The following is a 21322-nucleotide window of genomic DNA, read 5'->3' on the forward strand; positions in this document are numbered from 1 at the left end:
CCCCCCCACCACCACCTCCTCCTCCTCCCACCCCCCCCACCACCACCACCACCACCTCCTCCTCCTCCTCCCACCCCCCCCCCCCCACCACCTCCTCCTCCTCCTCCCACCCCCCCCCCCCACCACCTCCTCCTCCTCCTCCCACCCCCCCACCACCCCCTCCTCCTCCTCCCCACCACCTCCCACCTAAAAACTCTGAAAATCAAAGGATCGTAACTTACCACCAAAATATCCACAGTGATAGGAAGTTCATTCAAACGCTTCAAGGTCTTCAGGAGCTGATCAAAAAAAAAACACAAAAAATTTAAAACATTAACTCTCAGAGCATATGCTCATATCTTTCATCATATAACATGCACCACATATCTGGGTACTACTGCCATTTGATTATACTATCAAAATAAGCCACTTCAACAAAAAAAGAATTCGTAAAACCTCCGGCTCAGGGTAGATGAGACAGTGAAGTTTGAAAGCAAGCCAGATAGGAACAGTCAAAATGTGGGACTGCTCACAGCTAGTGTCAGATTTGTTTATTTCCCATGTTCTTGCTGTTGCCAGGGTACGACTCCATAAGCACCTGCAGCCCTCTGGGATTTTACACAAATGCCCATTCTTCATGCAGCAGCCTAGACAGTGACTAAGCCAAAAGGGAGCTTTGCTATTTATTTCGGATACAAGATAATAAAAAATAAATTTGGAGGCATTTATTGAACTTAAAAAAAATGCACAAATCACAGTTGCTATTTTTAAAATTAGATATACACTAACAGGGATGCAACTAAATGCGTCTGCCTATATGGGCTAAAGCAATAGTCATTTTAATGGAAAAATAAAAGCTTTGTTGCAGATTTTTTTTAAATCTCCCCCGTTCCAAAAGTACATCTTTGGTTATATAAAAAATGAACACCAAAGATTCCCAAACGCAAAACAGAGATGAAATATCTCTCAATCATGGGGCACTGAAGGAGACATAAGATTCAGACCATCATTTCTGAATGTATTATTCATCCCTGTAGCATCAACTATGTGTCTACACTAACACCCTATTTATGCAGTGCCAAGTTTGTACCAATAAAAACACATTTTATTAGGTGGCAGCTGTGGCTCAGTGGTGGAACTCTCACCTCTGAGTCAGAAGGTTGTGGGTTCAAGTCCCACTCTAGAGCACACGATCAAGGCTGACACTTCAGTACTGCACTGTCAGAGGTGCCGCCTTTCAGATGAGACATTAAACCGAGGCCCCATTTGTCCTCTCAGGTGGATGTAAAAGATCCCATGGCACTATTCGAAGAAGAGCCGGGGAGTGCCTTGGCCAATATTTATCCCACAACCAACATCACTAAAACAGATTATCTGGTCATTATCTTAGTGCTGTTTGTGGGAGCTTGCAGTGCACAAATTGGCTGCCGCATTTCTTACATTACAGCAGTGATTACACTTCCAAAAGTATTTCATTGGCTGTAAAGTGCTTTGGGATGTCTGGAGGTCATGAAAGGCACAATATAAATGCAAGTTCTTTCTTTCGATTTACAGCACTCTGACATGTACATGTCAGTGTAAACCTGCTGAATAGCACACTTATTCTCATACTGACTTTAAAAAAAGAGGTAGCATGATGATGCTGTGTTATGGAGCTCAAACGGGAGTGGTAGGAGCAGGCAGGCTATGTCCGCCACTTAACTGTTATCAACTTCAGCTATTCTGCTGTGGGGAAGCACTGAATGGAAAATGGGATGAGAGAGAGTTCTCACCAGACCATCTTCCTTCAATTATCAGCTAGTTTAAGAATTCCACGGAGGGTGGGTCATTTGTCTACCCGGTGAGGTGCTTGGCCGGTTGAGACTTTAAATTGAAGGAAAAAAGGAAAAAATAAATCACCTCTCAGGGTTACTTTCATCCCCAGACGAGCTTATAAGTGCTGCAATATAAATGTGTGGATGGACTCATGCCAATATCTCCATTAACATCTCATGACCTACTCTATAAACAGAAGGCACACTACAACTTCATTCCACAGCACACAATGATCCTTACACATGATGTAAATGCATGTTGCTATGAATGGCAATGTTGTCATACCACAAATAAACCAATCCAATTAATGACCAATTCTGCACAACTTCAGCAGAGGATATGGATTGGATATTGGAATGTTAACCCGACTCCGTGTAAACAAAGTTCACACAGAGCTGTTACGATCTGGAATGCGATACCTGAAAGGGTGGTAGTGGAAGCAGATTCAATATTAACTTTTGAAAGGAATTTGGATATATACTTGAAAAGGAGAAATTTGCATGGCTATGGGGAAAGAGTAGGGGACTGGGACTCATTGGATAGCTCTTTCACAGACATGAAGGGCTGAATAGAAACATAGAAAATAGGAGCAAGAGTAGGCCATTCGGCCCTGCTCTGCCATTCAAAATGATCATGGCTGATCATCTAACTCAGTACACTGTTCCTACTTTTTCCCCATATCCCTTGATTCCTTTAGAATTAAGAAAGGTATCTATCTCCTTCTTGAATACATTTAATGACTTGGCCTCCACTGGCTTCTGTGGTAGAGAATTCCACAGGTTCACCAGCCTCTGAGTGAAGAAATTTCTCATCTCGGTTCTAAATGGCATACCCCATATCCTGAGACTGTGACCCCTGGTTATGGATTTCCCAGCCATCAGGAACATTCTCCCTGCACCTAGTCTGTCTAGTCCTGTTAGAATTTTATATGTTTCGATGAGATCACCTCTCATTCTTCTAAACTCTAGTGAATATAGGCCTAGTCGACCCAATCTCTCCTCATACGTCAGTCCTGCCATCCCAGGAATCAGTCTGGTAAACCTTTGTTGCACTCCCTCCATGGCAAGGATATCTTTCCTCAGATAAGGAGACCAAAACTGCACACAATACTCCAGATGTGGTCTCACCAAGGCCCCATACAACTGCAGCAAGATATCCCTGCTCCTGTACTCGAATCCTCTTGCAATGAAGGCCAACATACCATTCGCAAACGGCCCCCTTCTATGCTATACAATTCTATGAGATGTTTCTGTTAAGGCATTATATTCCAAAATCTCTTTGGGTCACTTTCTCCCCTCCCGCAAACTGCTGGTGTATTTTTATGTGTTGTAAGTAATTTATACAACTCTAATCATTACATAGAACAACTGGCACCCACATCAGACAGCAAAAATCCTATATTGAAAAAGTTACAATTATCCCGGTGCCAGAAAGGTCACCTTTACTGAACAAACCTAAAGGATAAAATACTAAGATAAAGATCCAAGATTATAGACAAGGTAAGGTTCAGATTCTGTAAAATGAAGGAACTACACATTACCCTAAAACAAAGATAACAGGTTTGGGATATTAGGGGGCAGTTCCTCAATCCTGGCAAAAATGGATTTGAATTTCTGCATGAGTGCAATATTTCACTGAATTCAGTGAGGTTAGCTTATTTTTAAAATTAAATATGCGCTCCCTGCATGTTTGTCACAGGTCCAGGGACAGCTAAAGAAATGAGGGCAAGGAATGAGAGCAGGAATTCTTAAAGGGACGCTACCCCATTAAATGTTAGCGTTTGTTGTGATCGTGTGGATCAGCAGGAATTCAAGGTGGTCATGGGCAAGTAGGCAGAACCTACCCCTTCAATGAAGAAATAGATGTTCTGCTGGAAGGGATGGAACAGAAGAGGGTAGTCATATTTGAGGTCGACGGGAAACCTCCTGAGCAAGCCACTGTGTATCATATATGGTTGGAGGTGGTGAATAGAGTGACTGTTGTCTCCAACATCCAGGTTGTGGGAACAGTTGAAATTCTCAGACCTGAGAAAGAATGTCAATGGAAATTTGCCAACAGTTAGACAACTCATGTTAAGTTGATGTCCATAATAAACACGCAGGTAAAGCAGCAGCATAGCACTCAGTGCAGCATTGGGAGTGTGTGCAGAACCATTTCAAGCACACACCATGTTAACACATGTTCCTTTCCCCTTTTTTTTAAAATCAGTTCATGGGATGTGGGCGTCGCTGGCAAAGCCGGCATTTATTGCCCATCCCTAATTGCCCTTGAGAAGGTGGTGGCGAGCTGCCTTCTTGAACCGCTGCAGTCCGTGTTGGTGAAGGTTCTCCCACAGTGCTGTTAGGTAGGGAGTTCCAGGATTTTGACCCAGCGACGAAGAAAGAACGGTAATATATTTCCAAGTCAGTATGGTGTGTGACTTGGAGGGGAACATGCAGGTGGTGTTGTTCCCATGTGCCTGCCGCCCTTGTCCTTCTAGGTGGTAGAGGTCACGGGTTTGGGAGATGCTGTGTCAAAACATCTCAAGGTAACATGCCCAAGATGAGCAGGAAGGTGGGCCATCTCATGAGCATCCTTCACGCATTCCTCACCATGCAGCCACCATCTCAGATATGGGGGAGGGGGGTGGAATTGAAATAAGGGGGTCAGGAAGGAGCACCTAGTGAAGTACACAACAAAGTAATGAGGAGCAAGTTAAGGTGGCAAACAGCAGCAAGCAAGGCCAACAAAGGTCCAGCAGCAAATGCTCCTTTGATGCAGGGTCCATGGATTATTGCTTTATGGGGGCTACTTATAGAGGACCATTAACAAGAAGCTCTTTCTGCATTCCTTTGAAAATGTTCAGAGATTATTTGCATGATATGTTGAAGACTGTGCAGAATTGCTGCTCAGATATTTGTGCAGTCATGAGAGATAGATTGGGAAACCTGTGGTCCACCATGCAGCAAGCGGCAATTTCATAGCCATCTACAAAAAGAGCCCCTAGACATCCAAGCACAGATGTTGTTACTGCGGCTTTTAACACCTGGAGCTCCAAATTACAGCAACTACTCATTTGTGACTTATTAAAGTTAGGGAATTATCTTGAGAGAACCCTGATGGCAGGCTTCACACACGTAAGCAGTGGCCAGTGGTCTGTTTCCACATAAATACCTGGCTATCTGCAAGGGATACCTAGCCCCCAGGATACAAGAGGCATGGATGAAGCAGTTCCCTCCCAGGGTAATGCCACATCTGCCCAATCCATCCCAGACCCCTCCCTCACTGGATTGAAAAAGTAGCATGTAGTGGACAAGAGCAGTCAGCAGAGGTGCTTAAGTGCTGCCAGTAATAGGTCATCTGAGGACCCAGCACAAGGAGATACCATGCCACAGACCTGTTCAGAAAATCCCATTGAGGAGAAGCAAGCTACCATCATACTTACTCCTCCCACTGAGGTAGCACTTGGAAGGCACAAAACTGGGTAGGAGGTGCCACACAGTATACCCTCTCACTAACAACAAGCAAAAAACAACAACAACACATACACAGAACTGAAGGAGAGAAAAACTGGTTGCACTATATTTGGAATGTAATGTTTAGATTTATTTTCAAAAGGGACACACTGATGGAGCAGGCAATGAGTTATAGGCAGGTATGACAGTAGGGGCAGTGATTAGGCAGAGCAGGTTGTTTGAGGGCCAGTATCTTATGAAGAAGACCACAGGATTGTTCATGCTGGAGCACACTTAGATTTAAATAGAAGTCCCGTCAATCAATAAATAATGCACCAATCTTCACAACCATTCCTTCTTCCTTTAACACCTCTGCTGCAAAGGCTTCAGGCTGAATGGCTTCCCCTCACTGGATAGTAAAATTATGCAATATACAGCAAATGCAGGTAACTTTTTCCAATGTTTTCCAACTTTTCAGGGCTATAGAACAATAATCCCTGGTCTGTTCAAATATTGGCATCTCCACTTCAACACGCCAGCTGTATGTTCCACCAGAATTCAGGTGGAGCAGTGAGCTTCATTGTATCAGAACCCCGGTTCAGGGGTTTTTCACAGAGGCCATCAGCCAGGGCTCCAATGGGTAGCCTTGGTCACCCTAGCAGTGTGCGTTCAATCTGCCTTCTCCTTCAATGGTGGTGGCACAGTGGCCTGCTGCAAAATGAAGGCATCATGACTATTGCTGGGTATCGTGCATTAACTTGCATAATTCTGCTCCTGTGATCTGACACCTATCCATGTGTGTCATGGGCTTGTCACTCAGGGCCCTGTTCACTACCCGTCTGCCCTGCACTTTTGAGAAGCCTATCACCTGGTACAGCAGTGCACAATCTTGTGCTGTTGCCTGTTTATCAGAGAGGAAAGTGTTTCCCCTAGTAAACACATGCTTCGTCGAATGATGAACTAAAGACTGACCGGTGTAGCAAACGTCAGCAGTAGTTGCTTAAAAGGATCAGGTCACACGTGAAGATTTAGAGCGGCGATAGCCTTCACAGCAATGAACATGGGAGTCTTTGTGGTGGATGGCATAACTTCTGTGACAGTCCCACCCTCTTGTGAGATGGCCTAGGTCCATATACGTGGCTCAAGAGACAAGAATAAGTAGGTTTCCCCTCTGCTCTGAGGCTGAACCAAACCGTTTGCAACCTTGACATCCTATCTGACCGGAAGATGAGCTTCCAACCACATATCTGCTCCATCACCAAGACCGCCTACATCCACCTCCGTAATATCATGCATTTCCGCCCCTGCCTCAGCTCATCTGCTGCAGAAACCCTCCTCCATACCTTTGTTATCACTCAACTTGACTATTTCAACACTCTCCTGGCTGGCCTCCCATCTTCCACCCCCTATAAACTTGAGCTCATCCAAAACTCTGCTGCCCATATCCTAACTCACACCAAGTTCCGTTCACCCATCACCCCTGTGCTCGCAGACCTACAACGCCTTGATTTTAAAATTCTCATTCTGGTTTTCAAATCCCTCCATGGCCTCGCCCCCTCCCTATCTCTGTAACGTCCTCCAGCCCTACGACCCTCCGAGATCTTTGCATTCCTCAAATTCTGGCCTCTTGAGCACCCCCAATTTTAATCACTTCACCATTGGCGGCCATGCCTTCAAATGTCTAGGCCCTAATTCTGGGATTCCTTCTCTCAACTCCTCCACCTCTCTCCCCTCCTTTAAGATGCTCCTTAAAACCTAACCCTTTGACAAAGTTTTTGGGCACCTATCCTAATATCTCCTTATGTGGCGCAGTGTCTAATTTTGTTTGATAATCACTCCAGTCAAGCGTCTTGGGACGTTTTGCTACATTAGTGGCGCTATATAAATGCAAGTTGTTGTCGCTATTGGAAGGCCCTATGGAATTGCTGAACACTGTCATTACTGCTCATGAGGCAGATGCTGTCAGCAACAGTGCTGTGGCAAAAAGGAGTTTTCCAGTGCAAAAATGCAGCAACAGCAGAAGTAATGCACCAAAAAGATAATCCAGAATCAGCTATATAAAAAGTTTTAAAAAGAGAAATTGAAATGCTGTAAAACTATCATCCATCCTTTTAAGAATCAAACTTCTGAAGGGCAGAGTAGGAAATCCCAGCAGCGACCATTTTAAACAGGCAAACAGCACTGAAAGAATGAGAAGGTAAGAATTGCGGAAATTGGCATGGGACCCATTAGCATTTATTTCAGGACTCTAATGGGTCTCTCACACAATCTGTGCAAGGCCTCCAAACTTCAACTAAATTTTAATATTATGGAACTCAATGCCTCACAAATTGAGCGCACACAGACCCATTTGCCTGATACACCGAAGCACACTCCCAGAATGCAGGGTATAATCTGTCAGCATACCCTCATGGAATCGGCCCTACATAGTCAACTCGTATTGTGCTGTCCAATTCAAAGAAGCTAGAAAGTGGCTTATTAGTTAAATTGCAATTATAATTTTCACACTATATGGACAGTAAATTAAACTGCACACATTTGTGGGTTTTATACATACAAACAGATCTCCTGTCGCATTGTTGGACAAAGTGAGTCAAGGTCCTGAAAATGTATCAAGTAAAAGTAGCGATTTTATCAAAAGCCTTGAGGTGTGTGTTAAAATATTTGTTTCTCATGTCATAGAAAATTTGAGAAGATGTTTAGGATACAGCAGAGTTGGGTCCCAAATTGGGATGATCTCACTAATTCCAGAGGAGTTGAGCTATTCTTTTTTTCACATTCCATAGACCTGCGCAGTTGATATCTAACCTCTATTTATTTCCATTTGTTACTTCGCACACCCTTACACCAGTCATTTAACTACCAGTGCAGCCTCATGAAATACCAGTATCTGTTAATAATGCTGACATTATCTTAATAAATTTTCTGTGAAAGGATTAGACCTCAAACACAGTTTAATATGGCAGAAGAAACAAGATAATTAGATAATTGTTTCTATTTGATTCTAGGAGCTCTGAAGAAGTGTGCTTCTGTTTGGGACTTCATTGTGGGATTGAGTTCAAAGACAACATATATAGTTGAGTCAGGAAAAAGTAGGCCAGGGTGGAAATGGTGCTGAGAGGCATAAGAGGTGGCCCTGAGGGAGTGAACTCGGGCACCAGGCAAAGTGTGGCTAAAAAGTTCCAAAGATTAAAGAATAGGATGAGAGGCTATGGGTCTGACACAGGGAGGCAGCAAGCACCAGAGGGGTTGGGGAGCAGGTCCATGACAAGGAGCAGAGTTAACAGTATAAAAGGAGAGGGAGCAACAGGCACTGGATGATAAAGAATAAAAAAAGCTACCTGCAGGTTTAGGAGTAAATAAAAGTTAGGTGCAGAACAAAAGGGAAAGGAATTTAAGTGAAAAAGAAAGCTTACCCTAGGAAAAACAATGCAAAAATAAAATGGCCAGTAGATGAAGGTGACTCACACCACAGCACCCCCAGTGGTGCGAAGAATGAAAGGCAAGAAAAATGGTAATGTTAATAGGTATTACAATGTTACTCGTTAATATAGCCAAACATTAAATCAGGCATTGCCAAGTGTTACAAGTCATGACCATAGTGTGACAACAGAAAGCAATAGTGTGACAACAGGAAGCAATAGTGTGACAACAGGAAGCAATAGTGTGACAACAGGAAGCAATAGTGTGACAACAGGAAGCAATAGTGTGACAACAGGAAGCAATAGTGTGACAACAGGAAGCAATAGTGTGACAACAGGAAGCAATAGTGTGACAACAGGAAGCGCATGCGATCACGAGATAATATAAAACTTTCCTACAGATTTTATTTTGACATCCTCTTCTCCCCACCCCCACACACAGATACCAGCTTATTCATATTAGGGCACAGTTCAATGGGTGCCAATTATTTCCCTGACCCATGCCCAAGTGGTCATTCTTCATGCGAGAGACTAAACAAGGAATATCAGCAGGTCATTTGACCATGAGGAACATCCTGTCCTCACCAGATAGCCACAGAATAGCACTTTTTAAAGCAGGTGTCACTGGATAGCGTTCAGAACCAGTAATCTTGGCTGACTTTCTCTCCTTAGCACAGCAGCACTAATGTCAATAGAAGCATCCCTCTCACGGTCATAGATCAGTTAACCCAGGACTTTCCCAGTCTGTACTGTTCAGTTCCACACTGGGCAGTGTATTTACTCTCAAAACGATAAGAGATATGCTCTTATTAGAAAATGCAGCAATTTAATTTAGAAATCCAAGAGAAAATTGCCATTGCTCTTATCAATAAGTTAAAAACATTCATCACCTCTGAGGAACTCTTCTTCAGAGAATTAAAACGCAGAGAAAGAAAGACTTGCATTTATATGGCGCCTTTCACGACCTCAGAACGTCCCAAAGCACTTTGCAGCCAATTAAGTACTTTTTGAAGTGAAATCACTGTTGCAATGTGGTAAATGCAGCAGCCAATTTGCTCACAGCAAGGTCCCACAAACAGCAATGAGATAATGACCAGATAATCTGTTTTTTGGTTATGTTGGTTGAGGGATAAATATTGGCCAGGACACTGTGGAGAATTTCCCTGCTCTTCTTCAAATAGTACCATGGGATCTTTTACGTCCACCTGAGGGGGAAAACAGGGCCTCAGTTTAACATCTTATCCGAAAGACAACACTGCAACAGTCCAGCACTCTCTTAGTACTGCACTGAAGTGCCAGCCTGGATGTTGTATGCAAGCCTCTGGAGTTGGACGTGAACCCACAACTTCTGACTCAAGAGGCATGAGTGACCACTGATCCAAGGCCAACACCATCATAAATAAAATGCTCTGACTTGTCTAAGCCAGCTGGTTAAGTCCAAACTCTTCAACAGCTGTTTGTGTGTCTTGCTGCCGGTTAGATAGCAAAGCTGCCACAAGGAGAGTGTGCAGAAAGTACAGAAGCACAGCTGCTCTGATACCATATATGGCAAGCTGCCGATGTTCCTGCAGAGAACTCTGGAATGGCTGAACTTGCACTGACATCAGCCTCCATCTATGGGAATCCCACATTCAGTAGTTGCTGATGCCAGCTATAAACAGCCACTCTGACATGGTACAGTTGCCCAAATGGCAAAAATAGCATCCACCTGACACTCATCATCTTGAGGGTGACAAATAGGCACAATTCACCCATCCCCCTATACTATCAGTTTTTTTTAAATGAAATTTCAACAAAAAACAGATGAGTCAATGGGTTTAGCACATTACATTATAGTACTGATACCTCCAGATGTCCCAACAGCAGCACACAGATTACTGGATTGAACACATAACCAACTCCAAACATTACCAAATCTTGCTACAGGATTCAATGTACAAAATCACTTCCTATTCATTCCCCTTACTAAAAAGTTGCAGCATCAAATACAATGCGAATAAATACAACACAGTGAAAAGTGAAAAATAACAACCTGGTAATGCTGCATGTTCTATGCCACAAATTCTTTCAGGGCCTAGAACTACAATTTGCATTTATAAAGCGGCTTTAATATAGAAAAACATCTCAAGGTGCTTATGTCAAGAAATAGCTATGCCTCGAGGTTCAATATCATGTTGAACCTTGGAATATTGAAAATGGTCAGAAGAATCTTCAATCAAATTCCTGTGTACTCTATAATTTAAGGCACAAGTTGCAATCTTTTGTTCATGAGGCCTTGCCTTTGATACTTGCAACATCAGGTTAACCTTTTGCTGTTGCTCTGTTACACATAGACCTATTCACTACTCCTCCATATTGTTCTGATCAAAGGATATATCCCAGAGAATTCTTCTTGGATACCACCGCCAATTCATTGCCCAATTTCAGTCAAAAGAAATGTGATTTTATTTATTTGAATTCTCCTCACCAATTCTTCTCCAAATTTCAACCACCATACATGTCATTTCCTGGCAGGCAGGCAACCTCTGTTAATCCCATCCCATCCTCTGGGAGAGGTCTTCTGCTCAACACCTTCCATTAACAGGTCAGTCTGGATTAGGAAAGTCAGATGAGGAAAGTCAAGGGCACAAATCCTCTCTCTGGCACAGCATATGAGTGGACTGAGCTATTCTAATTTTAACACAGATTGGCAGCACCTTCCACTTTTTGCAATGTAAAGTAATTGGTGGTATGACTGCTTTATTTCAAAATTACCTTAAATAAGTACAAAGTTGAAAAATTCGTGTTGCAAAATGCAAAGCCTATTTCTCAAATGGTTATGCATCTATTTTAGAAGTCTGTAGGCGAATCCCTTAATGGAATTTTTTGTCCTGTTCGGGGAGTGTCCCCAAAATATCAATGCAATTTACTTGGTGTAAGACTGCATCAATTCCTCCCGAGTTACCAATGGAATGACACAATATTAGGAAGCATTTTCCCCCAGTACATTCCTTTCAGTTGACTAGTACAAAATGCTCTTGTGTGTGAAGCCTTTTCAAAGTGGTAGTAACTAAGGTCTAAAATGGACTCCAGCAGTTGACTGGAAACTGAAAAGCCTGCTCATTAACACTTTGATTCACAGCTAGGGAACACACTTTGATCTATGGAATTCACTACTTGCATATCCCTCCGTGATAGAGCAGTCAAAAAAATGCAATTTGCAATCATTATGCCTGTGAAAGCTCCTGACCATTGTTATTGCTGGTCCTGGTGTAAGCGTCTCTATGTTGAACGGTTACCTGAAGGCACAGCATCACAAACGAGAGAGAGGAGAATTTGTTGCTCTTGGGTACCTCTGTCAGGAGAAAAACATTCCCTTCAGGTGATGGGAATCAGAGTCTCTTCCACAATTTGCATACTAATCCTCTGCCCACAGGCTGGGAAGATGACAATGAAATTTTGGAGCAGAGAAGACCGAACCCAAGTTTATGGACCATTCCCCAAGATTAACAGTTCAGTAAATGTGGAGTGAATTATTTAAAAGACAAAAGCATACAACTATGAAGTAACTGTTCACGTTTATCGAAGCAACGCCATTATAAATATACAGCGGTGGAAAAAGAAGCAGGCTGTTACTCCGAATGTCTGGCTACAACAATCCATTAGCTCAACTGGTTATCAAGGTGTTAAGACTTAACAGTTTGGTAGCCTGATTTCTTCCAAAAAAATTGCATGCATTTCAAAATGGAAAATATTTTTACAAAATACAGCAATCTTCCAGCGTTCTTCAGTTTCTGTTCATTATGCCATTGCAGGCTGAGGGGGATAGAGTACTGTAAGCAGTGTTAATGTACCGGAGACTGTGCTGACAGAACTACGGACTCTTTTAAACAGTCAACACAACGGATAGTGTAAATTGCTGATTGGGCTGTATAGTACCTTGCCTATGGTTTTGCTTTTGTGAATCATTTTATTTTTTAAGTCAATCTCAACCATAGTTGTGCCTGTACAATGCGTTAACATGCTACTTTCCATCATCTGAATTCGCAGTGTTGAGCAGCCTGCGTGCTCTCCAATAAATAAATAATTTACCTCATTAAGGGTTCAGTCAGACCTGGGTCACATTGTGTCAGAATGGCAGAGAATGAAAGATATGGATTTCGGCTTGTAGTTGAGGTGGTCTACTTATGAAAACTGTCATCAAGCCAGTCACGAAGAAAAAGGAGTTGGAAAAAGCCTGATCTGTAACAGGGACCCCCATACCTGAGGTAGATTTCCCAGTCACGCTGCAGTAGAAAGATTTTTCAGAATCTACAATAAAATATACATTTCCAGCACTGTTCATCAATGCCATGCATAAAGTTACAGATTTACTGAAGATTTTTTAAATAGACAGTGCACGGCTTCATATCACTTTTCACTGACTATTTAAGAAATCTTTTTATGTTCCAAGAATAGTGCACTGGTTGAAAGCAGTTCCTAATGCTAAAACAAAACACATCTTTATCTCACTTCCAAGTGCTCGCTCTCTAATTGCCATCCACAAGCATGTTTGTAGTTTGTGATCATTCCTGTTCAGGCTACACAGCAAATGATGAACAGAATGATCCTTGCTGTGGTCTATGGGGCAATTTGCTTCTGCACACAGGTGTGTAAATTCCTATGGCTGCTCACAGCAAGCTATGGACTTCAGCGCCATACACCAAACATCAAACAAATTCACTTAATACCACAAACCACTAGTCAAAAGGGCTTGGAGAGCAGACAGGAAGTCTGCACAAAGTAACAGAAGACAACCAAAAGGGAACAATCAGAATGGCAACAGGTCAATACACGTGTCACGTCACAACCAGAGATGGCAGCTCTCTTTTAGAGTTCCAGCACCCTTCTGCAGGAAGGATATAAAAGCAATAGCAAAGTTGCAGCGTAGAATACTGGGATGTTACCAGGATCAGGGGTCACAGTTACAAAGAGAAACCTGAGAATTAGAACTTTTCTCACAAGATCTGAAAAGGTTAATGGGTGACCTGATAAAAGGTCTTCAAGACTATGAAGGATTAAGATAAAATAGAGATAGATTGTTTCCACTGGTCAGTGAGATGGTAATAAGAGCACAAATTTAAGATAATCACAAAAAGAATTAAAAGGTGAAAAGAAAATCTTTACACAGAAATGTGCAATTTTCCAGACCATTGTTGAAGCAGATTAGCAAAGCATCAGACTCAACTGTAATAACACACAGTCTAATAGACTGCTGGCAAACGGCATCTCGTCCTTAGCCTCCCCATTATTTTTAAGAACTTGCTGGATTTTCACTTTAATTGCCCATTAAACTCTTAAGGAAAAGCTTTTTTTTTTAAACACTGCAAGTAGTTATGATCTGGAATGCGCTGCTTGAAAGGGTGGTGGAAGCAAATTCAATCATGGCTTTCAAAAAGGATTTGGATAAATACATGAACGGAAAAAATTTGCAGGGCTATGGGGAAAGAGCAGAGGAAAGGGACTAACTGGATTGCTCTTACAAAGAGCTGACATGGGCTCGATGGGCCGAATGGCCTCCTCCTGTGTTGTAACTGTTGCCAAGGCTTGAAAATTGCAGCTACGAGGAGAGATTGGATAGGCTAGGGTTGTTTTCCTTGGAGCAGAGGAGGCTGAGGGGTGACTTGATTGAGGTGTACAAAATTATGAGGGGCCCAGATAGAGTAGACAAGAAGTACCTGTTTCCCCTAGTGGAGAGTTCAAGAACTAGAGGACATAGATATAAGCTGATTGGCGGAAGGATTAGAGGGGACATGAGGAAAAACTTTTTTACCCAGAGGGTGGTGGGTGTATGGAATTCGCTGCCAGAAATGGTGGTAGAGGCAAGGACCCTCAACTCTTCAAAAGTACCTGGACCTGCAACTAAAGTGCTGTAAACTGCAGGGCTACGGACCGGGTGCTGGAAGGTGGGATTAGAATGGGCACCTGGTTGTTCTTCGAGCCGGCGCGGACACGATGGGCCGAATGGCCCACTTCTGTGCTGTATTTTTTCTATGGCTCTAACCATTCTATAAACACAATGCCTGGGCGCACACATGGAGAGTGATCACTTGAGCACAAGTCAATGCCTGCAGAATGGGGTGGGGAGGAAAAGAGAAAACTGACAACAAAAAACACATATGACTGCAAAACTGGTGATGATTCAATGCCCTTTGGTTAAAGTATTGAAAACACAAAACCAATTTAATTATTAACAAGAGATTAAATATTGACAGCATAGTATATCCCAGTAACTATAGTACAGCCCTATAATGGGAGACTCAAGTTCAAAACCCAGTTATCAACCAACATTTACACTTAAGATTATCCTGGTAACAAACCTGCTAGACTCAGCCGGAGCTGTTTGAGAAAGGAAGAATAAGCTTGTGGGCTGACTAATGAACAGTACTCACAGAGCCTGTGGAGATGCACACCCTCCCAACAGAGCATGGAAATGTGGTTACAACTTGGCTGGGACAGTTGCAGGGAAAAAGGGAAAACATTAAAGTGCAGGCAACAAAAAATGACTTTACAGCATATTCATCAGACTTTCCAAAATCATGAATCGGCTTTAGGTGATGTTAGTCAGCTCCTCAAATGGTTTAACGAATTTATCCAATGAATAACCAAGTTATACAGACCAGGAGCATCCCAGGTTTAATCCCTGCTTTGTACCAAGTTAGCTGATCTCAGCTGCTGCAGCAATAGGGACACTACGTTTGGCTTGTCGGTTGGGGAGGGGAGAATTGGCCTGCCTTCCCACTCCTGATTAATATCCAGGGAGCTCTGCGGTAAGTGAGAATATGAATGTTAGGTGAGGACAGGATGAGGCTCAGCTATGAGCTCTCTTCTCACACCTCTGCTGCAGTCAAATAGCCTGCTGCCACTCATTATGTAGGCTCACACACAAATAATGGACTCCCAAGAAAGGTACTGGAACGTGACCAGCAGCCATAAAACTGTGCTTCAACAAGTGAATGTTCTGAGGATTAGAAAGGACAAATTTGGCAAAAAGAAAGCAAGTGATTCTCCATCTTGGCAACCTCTGGCATCAGTAAACAAACACATCAAGTCCATGAAAAAGTAATTATGTGCATACCTACTATTCCCCTTACACCAAATTTCTGATCTCAGCTGGATTGTAATGGGAGGAACCAACCCACAGGAAAACAAATGTAAGAAATACCAGCTGTCAATTCAATCCCAGATTGCCCTCTAACAAATCTGTCACTGTACCTGGGACCTGCTGAGTTAAGAGTAAGCTTATAAAATAGTACATTTCAATGAAAAAAAATAGAATAAATTACCTCTGGAGAACAAGTAACGGCAAATAAGACATACTCCTAATTTAAGATAGGCGGAGACTGCCTAAACTCATTTCACATCAGGTCCTTGTAACAAACATAGGAGACTTTCATCCCATCAGCCTGGGCGGATTCAAAATTAGATCACAAATGTGAGGGGCACAAAGCTAACCTATTGCTTCAACCAACCACTCTCTCTCCCCTTTCTCCTCCCCACCCCACAAAAGCAGAAGTTTTCTATTGCTACATTTTGCAGGCTTACAGTTCCTGAAATTTCAACAGCAGCTCCTCAGTCAAATTGTCTAAGGCCTTGGATATAAAATTCTCGATCATGTTACCAAGTTTATAAAACGAGCAACTTTTTTTTGACCATGGGCAAGTAATTAAAGCATTTTCAAAATACTATTAAGCTCCAAAGGAATACAAACAAATAAATTACAGGATGGAGCAGATGAGGCAGCTATTGAGAATATAACACTAACCTTTGTTGAATAAACAGGAACTCTGTACAGTGAGAACAAACACTATGCTCAATGTTTTAAGAATTAAAGATAAAGCACAACTATGGCCTGCTTATTATACATGACCTGTACACTAAATTTGTTACACATCATGGAATGAACAGCTCCGGCAGGATTGTGCCTGCTCCTCTCAGAGTGTTAGATTTACTTAAGTCACTAGGTAATATATTTCACTAAAGCAGGATTCTGTAAATGGGGAAGGTTCAGAGTAAAAGGGGGAGGGGAGATGGGGAGTGAGGAAGGTTCACAGTCTTGTTATCCAGTCACTGCGCAGCCTGACAGGGTTTGTAAAGAAGCCTCAACATCAAGCATCTCATCCTTTTGGCTAAAGCAAGCTCTCCGGCATCAACTGGCCCCTGGTGAAGGATGGAGAGGAAAGAGGGAAATTAAATATTTTAAAATTCGGAAATGTATCAAAAAATCATGAACTGTCCCTTATTAGTTCATACAATGTAAAATAACAACCACGGAGGGCAGCTACCTCAACATAAATGAGTTGCATTTGATATCAAGTGACGAAAGATTCACGGATAATTCAATCTATATCTGGACCAATGAACATCTGTGCTATCTTAGCTTATTCAGAAATGTGGTGACTAGTATTAGTAAGTTTTAAAAGCACAAGGAGTTTTATCTTTTGGAATAGGAAAAATAGCGATGCCCACCAAAAAACACTCAGAATTACAATTTTAAAACTTATTTCTGAATCAATTTTTCTTCTCCTTCTTTAGAGCACACCACTTGAGCTGAGAATGAAAAAGAACTGTTCAAAGCACACTTATTGCTGCTTTAAATGAGTCCAAAGATCATTCATGAACTCTCAGTGGGAAATTGTATACAAGTAACTATCACCACAATCAAACCCCGGATAATGGAAAATGTCCATAGCATTAATTCCTGTAAGCAGAACAGGAACAGGGACACAATAGATACTTATTGGTCACCTCAGATAGGACAGCAAGTTTACCAACATCAAGAATAGACCTTAAATTGATTTCAAAACAAGTGATTATCCAACACATACTCATGTTCTAATTTTTTAAAAAGAAGATTTTTGTATTTGTTTACAATAACGAGAAAGTCGAAGGCAGATTATATTTCCTGGCTCCAGTTGCCAGTAACTTCTCGCCATTAAAGGGTGTCAGATACCCACACCAACCCCCAGGAACAAACAGGAAACACAGCACCGCCAATCAGGACATCATTGATGGTAGCGTGATTGACAGAACAGATCCTCTGTTTACATAATATTTCTACCACACCGCAAAAATAAAACTAAATATTTAAAAATACAAAACAGCTGCACAAAATTCTGTAAATAAAAATATGCAGTCCTTTTCACAACCGCACACCTGACGCCATTACAAGCTTAAAAATTTAAAGATTTTGCTCCCAAGACCTCGTGTCCCATTTCCAAACCAAAAGGGAAGCAAGCAGTCTTTTCCGAATTCTCCACCTATAACACTTCACAACTGGCAAAGAGGAAAGGCAGGACAGCAGCCTCTCTCCCGATAACAAATCACTCTGCCTTCTCTCCTAGTGAATGTAGATAATTCTACAGCACGGTGGAGAGGAACGGATACTTCCACCCATCTAATGGTATAAATAGTTTTACTGACCAACTACACAGAACTACTTGCCTTGCAAACTGGAAAGGAGCATACAGCCTGATCACTCAGCCCAAGGCTTAAAATAGCTGTTTACTGTTTTCCTGCAGAGTTCCCAGGGTTCGCTCCTAGGAAAAACAAGGACTACTAGCATTGGGTGTAATGGCAGGCCTCAACTTACATCACTCACTCCTGGTACTCAACACTGCTTGAAAATGCAAAACTCTCATTAGAATAAACACACTAACAAGATTTCTATAACTTATAGATTGTCTTTCCACATGGAGATGTGTCAAGGCAATTGCTATTTCAAACTGGAAAGCCTAGGAGGCACTTTAATTTCAAACAGGAAGACATAGTGATAATTTAAAAGGCTTGACAAAGGCAACCTGGTTGTGAGCGCATTGACACATAGGGTGAGATACAGAGTCATTCCTGTGAATCCCCAGTGTGTGAGGCATGGATCACAGTTAACCCATGAGAAGGGATCAAGGAGTAAAACTGAGGCACTGGAGGATAAGTCAAGCGAGGCTGCTCTTGCATCTCCTGGCAGCCAAAACAGAGAGCAGGAGTTAAGGGTAGTTACTCAGACTGGCAAAAGGTGGGAAGTGGTGTTCCACAAGGATCAGTGCTGGGACCACTGTTGATCACTATTTACATAAATGATTTGGACTAAGGAATCGGAAGTACAATTTCAAAATTAGCGGATGACGTCAAATTGGGGAGAATAGTTAATACCGAGGAAGACTGCGACAAAATACAAGAAGACATTAATAAACTTGCAGGATAGGCATATAATTGGTAAATGAATTTCAATATAGACAAGTGTGAGGTGGTGCATTTTGATAGGCAGAATAAGGAGGCCACATACTCCTTGGGAAATAAGAGTCTAAAATGGGGTAGAGGAGCAAAATGATCTAGGGGTACAGATGCACAAATCACTAAAAAGTAGCGACACAGGTTAATAAGGCCATTAAAAAAAAACAAAGCGCTGGGGTTCATTTCTGGAGGGATAGAATTGAAAAGCAGAGAACTTTGGTTCCACCACACTTGGTGTACTGTGAACAGTTCTGGTCTCCCTATTATAAAAAAGGATAGAGAGGCACTGGAGAAGGTGCAAAAAAGATTTACAAGGATGATACCAGAACTGAGATGTTAATCCTATCAGGAAAGATTCAACAGGCTGGGGTTCTTTTCTCTAGAAAAAAGGCTGAGAGGTGACCTGATAGGGTTCTTTAAGGTTACGATGGGGTTTTACAAGGTAGATGTAGAGAAGGTGCTTCCACTTGTGGGGGAGACCAAAACTAGAGGCCATAAATATAAGATAGTCACCAATAAACAAAATAAGGAATTCAGGAGAAACATCTTTACCCAGGGAGTGGTTAGAATGAGGAACACACTACCACAAGGAGTAATCGAGGCAAATAGCATAGATGCATTTAAGGGGAAGCTAGATAAACACATGAGGGAGAAAGGAAGAAAGGAATAAAGGGGTATGCTGATAGGTTTAGATAAAGAGGTGTGGGAGGAAGCTTGTGTGGAGCATAAATGGCGTGGACCAGTTGTGCCGAATCGCTTGTTTCTGTGCTTTACATTCTGTGTAATTCTATGTAATTGCACAGAGGAACAGACATAGGCCCAAGGACAAGTTTAGGACTGCCATGCATTTAGATTTGGAGTGAACAATCACACATTTTGAACAGCGGTCCAGAAAGGTTCTAAACGTAAATTGGACAGCAAAGGTCCTTCATTTCTCTTCCCTTCTCTTCTGAAGGTACTAAGCTATTGCTTCATGGACACCAATTGTTGGGGTGTTTGGATAGCAATCACAAGCAGACACCCTGGCTGCTTTTTGTCCTCCCCAGCTCAGGGTGCTGGGGGCAACTGTAGTATCCCCCTACTGCTGACTCAGTTAACTCGTCACAGACCAGGAATCACATCCGGTACATTATACTCATTACCTTTACCAACTAAATAATTGGGAGAGCAAAGTTCAGCATTTAAAGCAGAAAAAATTTCTCCCTCCAAGTATTTCCCTTGAATCACAGTGTATGTAGTCCAATAGCCTGTCTATGTCCTCTTGTAGTCTATCACTATCCTCCTCACTGTTCACTACACTTCCAAGTTTTGTGTCATCTGCAAATTTTGAAATTGTGCCCTGTACACCCAAGTCCAAGTCACTAATATACATCAAGAAAAGCAGTGGTCCTAGTACCGACCCCTGGGGAACACCACTGTATACCTTCCTCCAGTCTGAAAAACAACCGTTCACCATTACTCTGTTTCCTGTCTCTTAGCCAATTTCGTATCCATGCTGCCACTGCCCCTTTTATTCCATGGGATTCAACTTTGCTGACAAGCCTATTATGTAGCATCTGCGACCAGTTCGAACTGGCCTCGGGGGCCAGGGTAAATCGTAGCAAGAGCGAGGCCATGTTCTTTGGGAACTGGACCGACCGATCCTTTGTCCCCTTCACCGTCAGGTCGGATTACCTGAAGGTGCTGGGGATCTGGTTCGGGGGGGCCGGGACGTGCATCAAAAACTGGGAGGAGCGTATTGCCAAGGTTAAGCAGAAACTGGGACTGTGGGATCGACGATCCCTCTCGATCGTGGGCAAGAACCTGGTTATCAGGTGCGAGGTGCTCTCGGTGTTGCTGTATGTGGCGCAGGTCTGGCCCATACCTCGCTCCTGCGCCGTGACAGTCACCCGAGCCATCTTCCGCTTTGTCTGGAGATCAAAAATGGAAAGGGGGGAAAGGCATGCCCAACGTGGCCCTCATCCTGATGGCCACCTTTGTGTGCGGCTGCATCAGGCTGTGCGTAGACCCTCGGTACACAAACACAAAGTGTCACCACGTGTTGAGGTTCTACCTGTCCCCAGTGTTGAGAAGGATGGGCCTGGCCACGCTGCCATGGAACGCTCCATCCAGTTGGACCGTTCCGCCCCACCTGTCCTTCGTGGAAAAGTTTGTGCAGAAAAACACCTTTGACCACAAGGCGATCAGCAAGTGGTCCGCACACAACGTCCTCGAGACCCTGCGGGAAAAGGAGATGGTGGATCCTGTCGGTTGGTTCCCCGAGCAAACTGTCAATGTCATTTGGCAGAACGCCTCATCGCCAGAGCTTTCAAACAAGCACCAAGACCTAGCTTGGCTGGTGGTGAGAAGGGCCCTTCCTGTCAGATCCTTCATGCACTCCCGGACTCTCAGCGCCACCGCGCGCTGACCCCGAGGAGGCTGCGG

At 42.9% G+C, this 21322-nt stretch overlaps 1 protein-coding gene across 2 annotated transcripts in view; it reads right to left on the reverse strand.

Annotated features, from left to right (window-relative positions):
- eloa (elongin A) overlaps positions 1-21322 on the reverse strand; it is a 71442-nt gene that overhangs the window by 44716 nt on the left and 5404 nt on the right. For both annotated transcript variants that reach the window (XM_068006520.1, XM_068006519.1), the window contains exon 2: positions 222-278. In XM_068006520.1, coding sequence (XP_067862621.1) covers positions 222-278 — 57 coding nt within the window. The remainder of the gene's footprint in view (positions 1-221; positions 279-21322) is intronic.

Source organism: Heptranchias perlo, chromosome 26 (genome assembly GCF_035084215.1).
Source record: "Heptranchias perlo isolate sHepPer1 chromosome 26, sHepPer1.hap1, whole genome shotgun sequence".
Lineage (NCBI taxonomy): Eukaryota > Metazoa > Chordata > Chondrichthyes > Hexanchiformes > Hexanchidae > Heptranchias > Heptranchias perlo.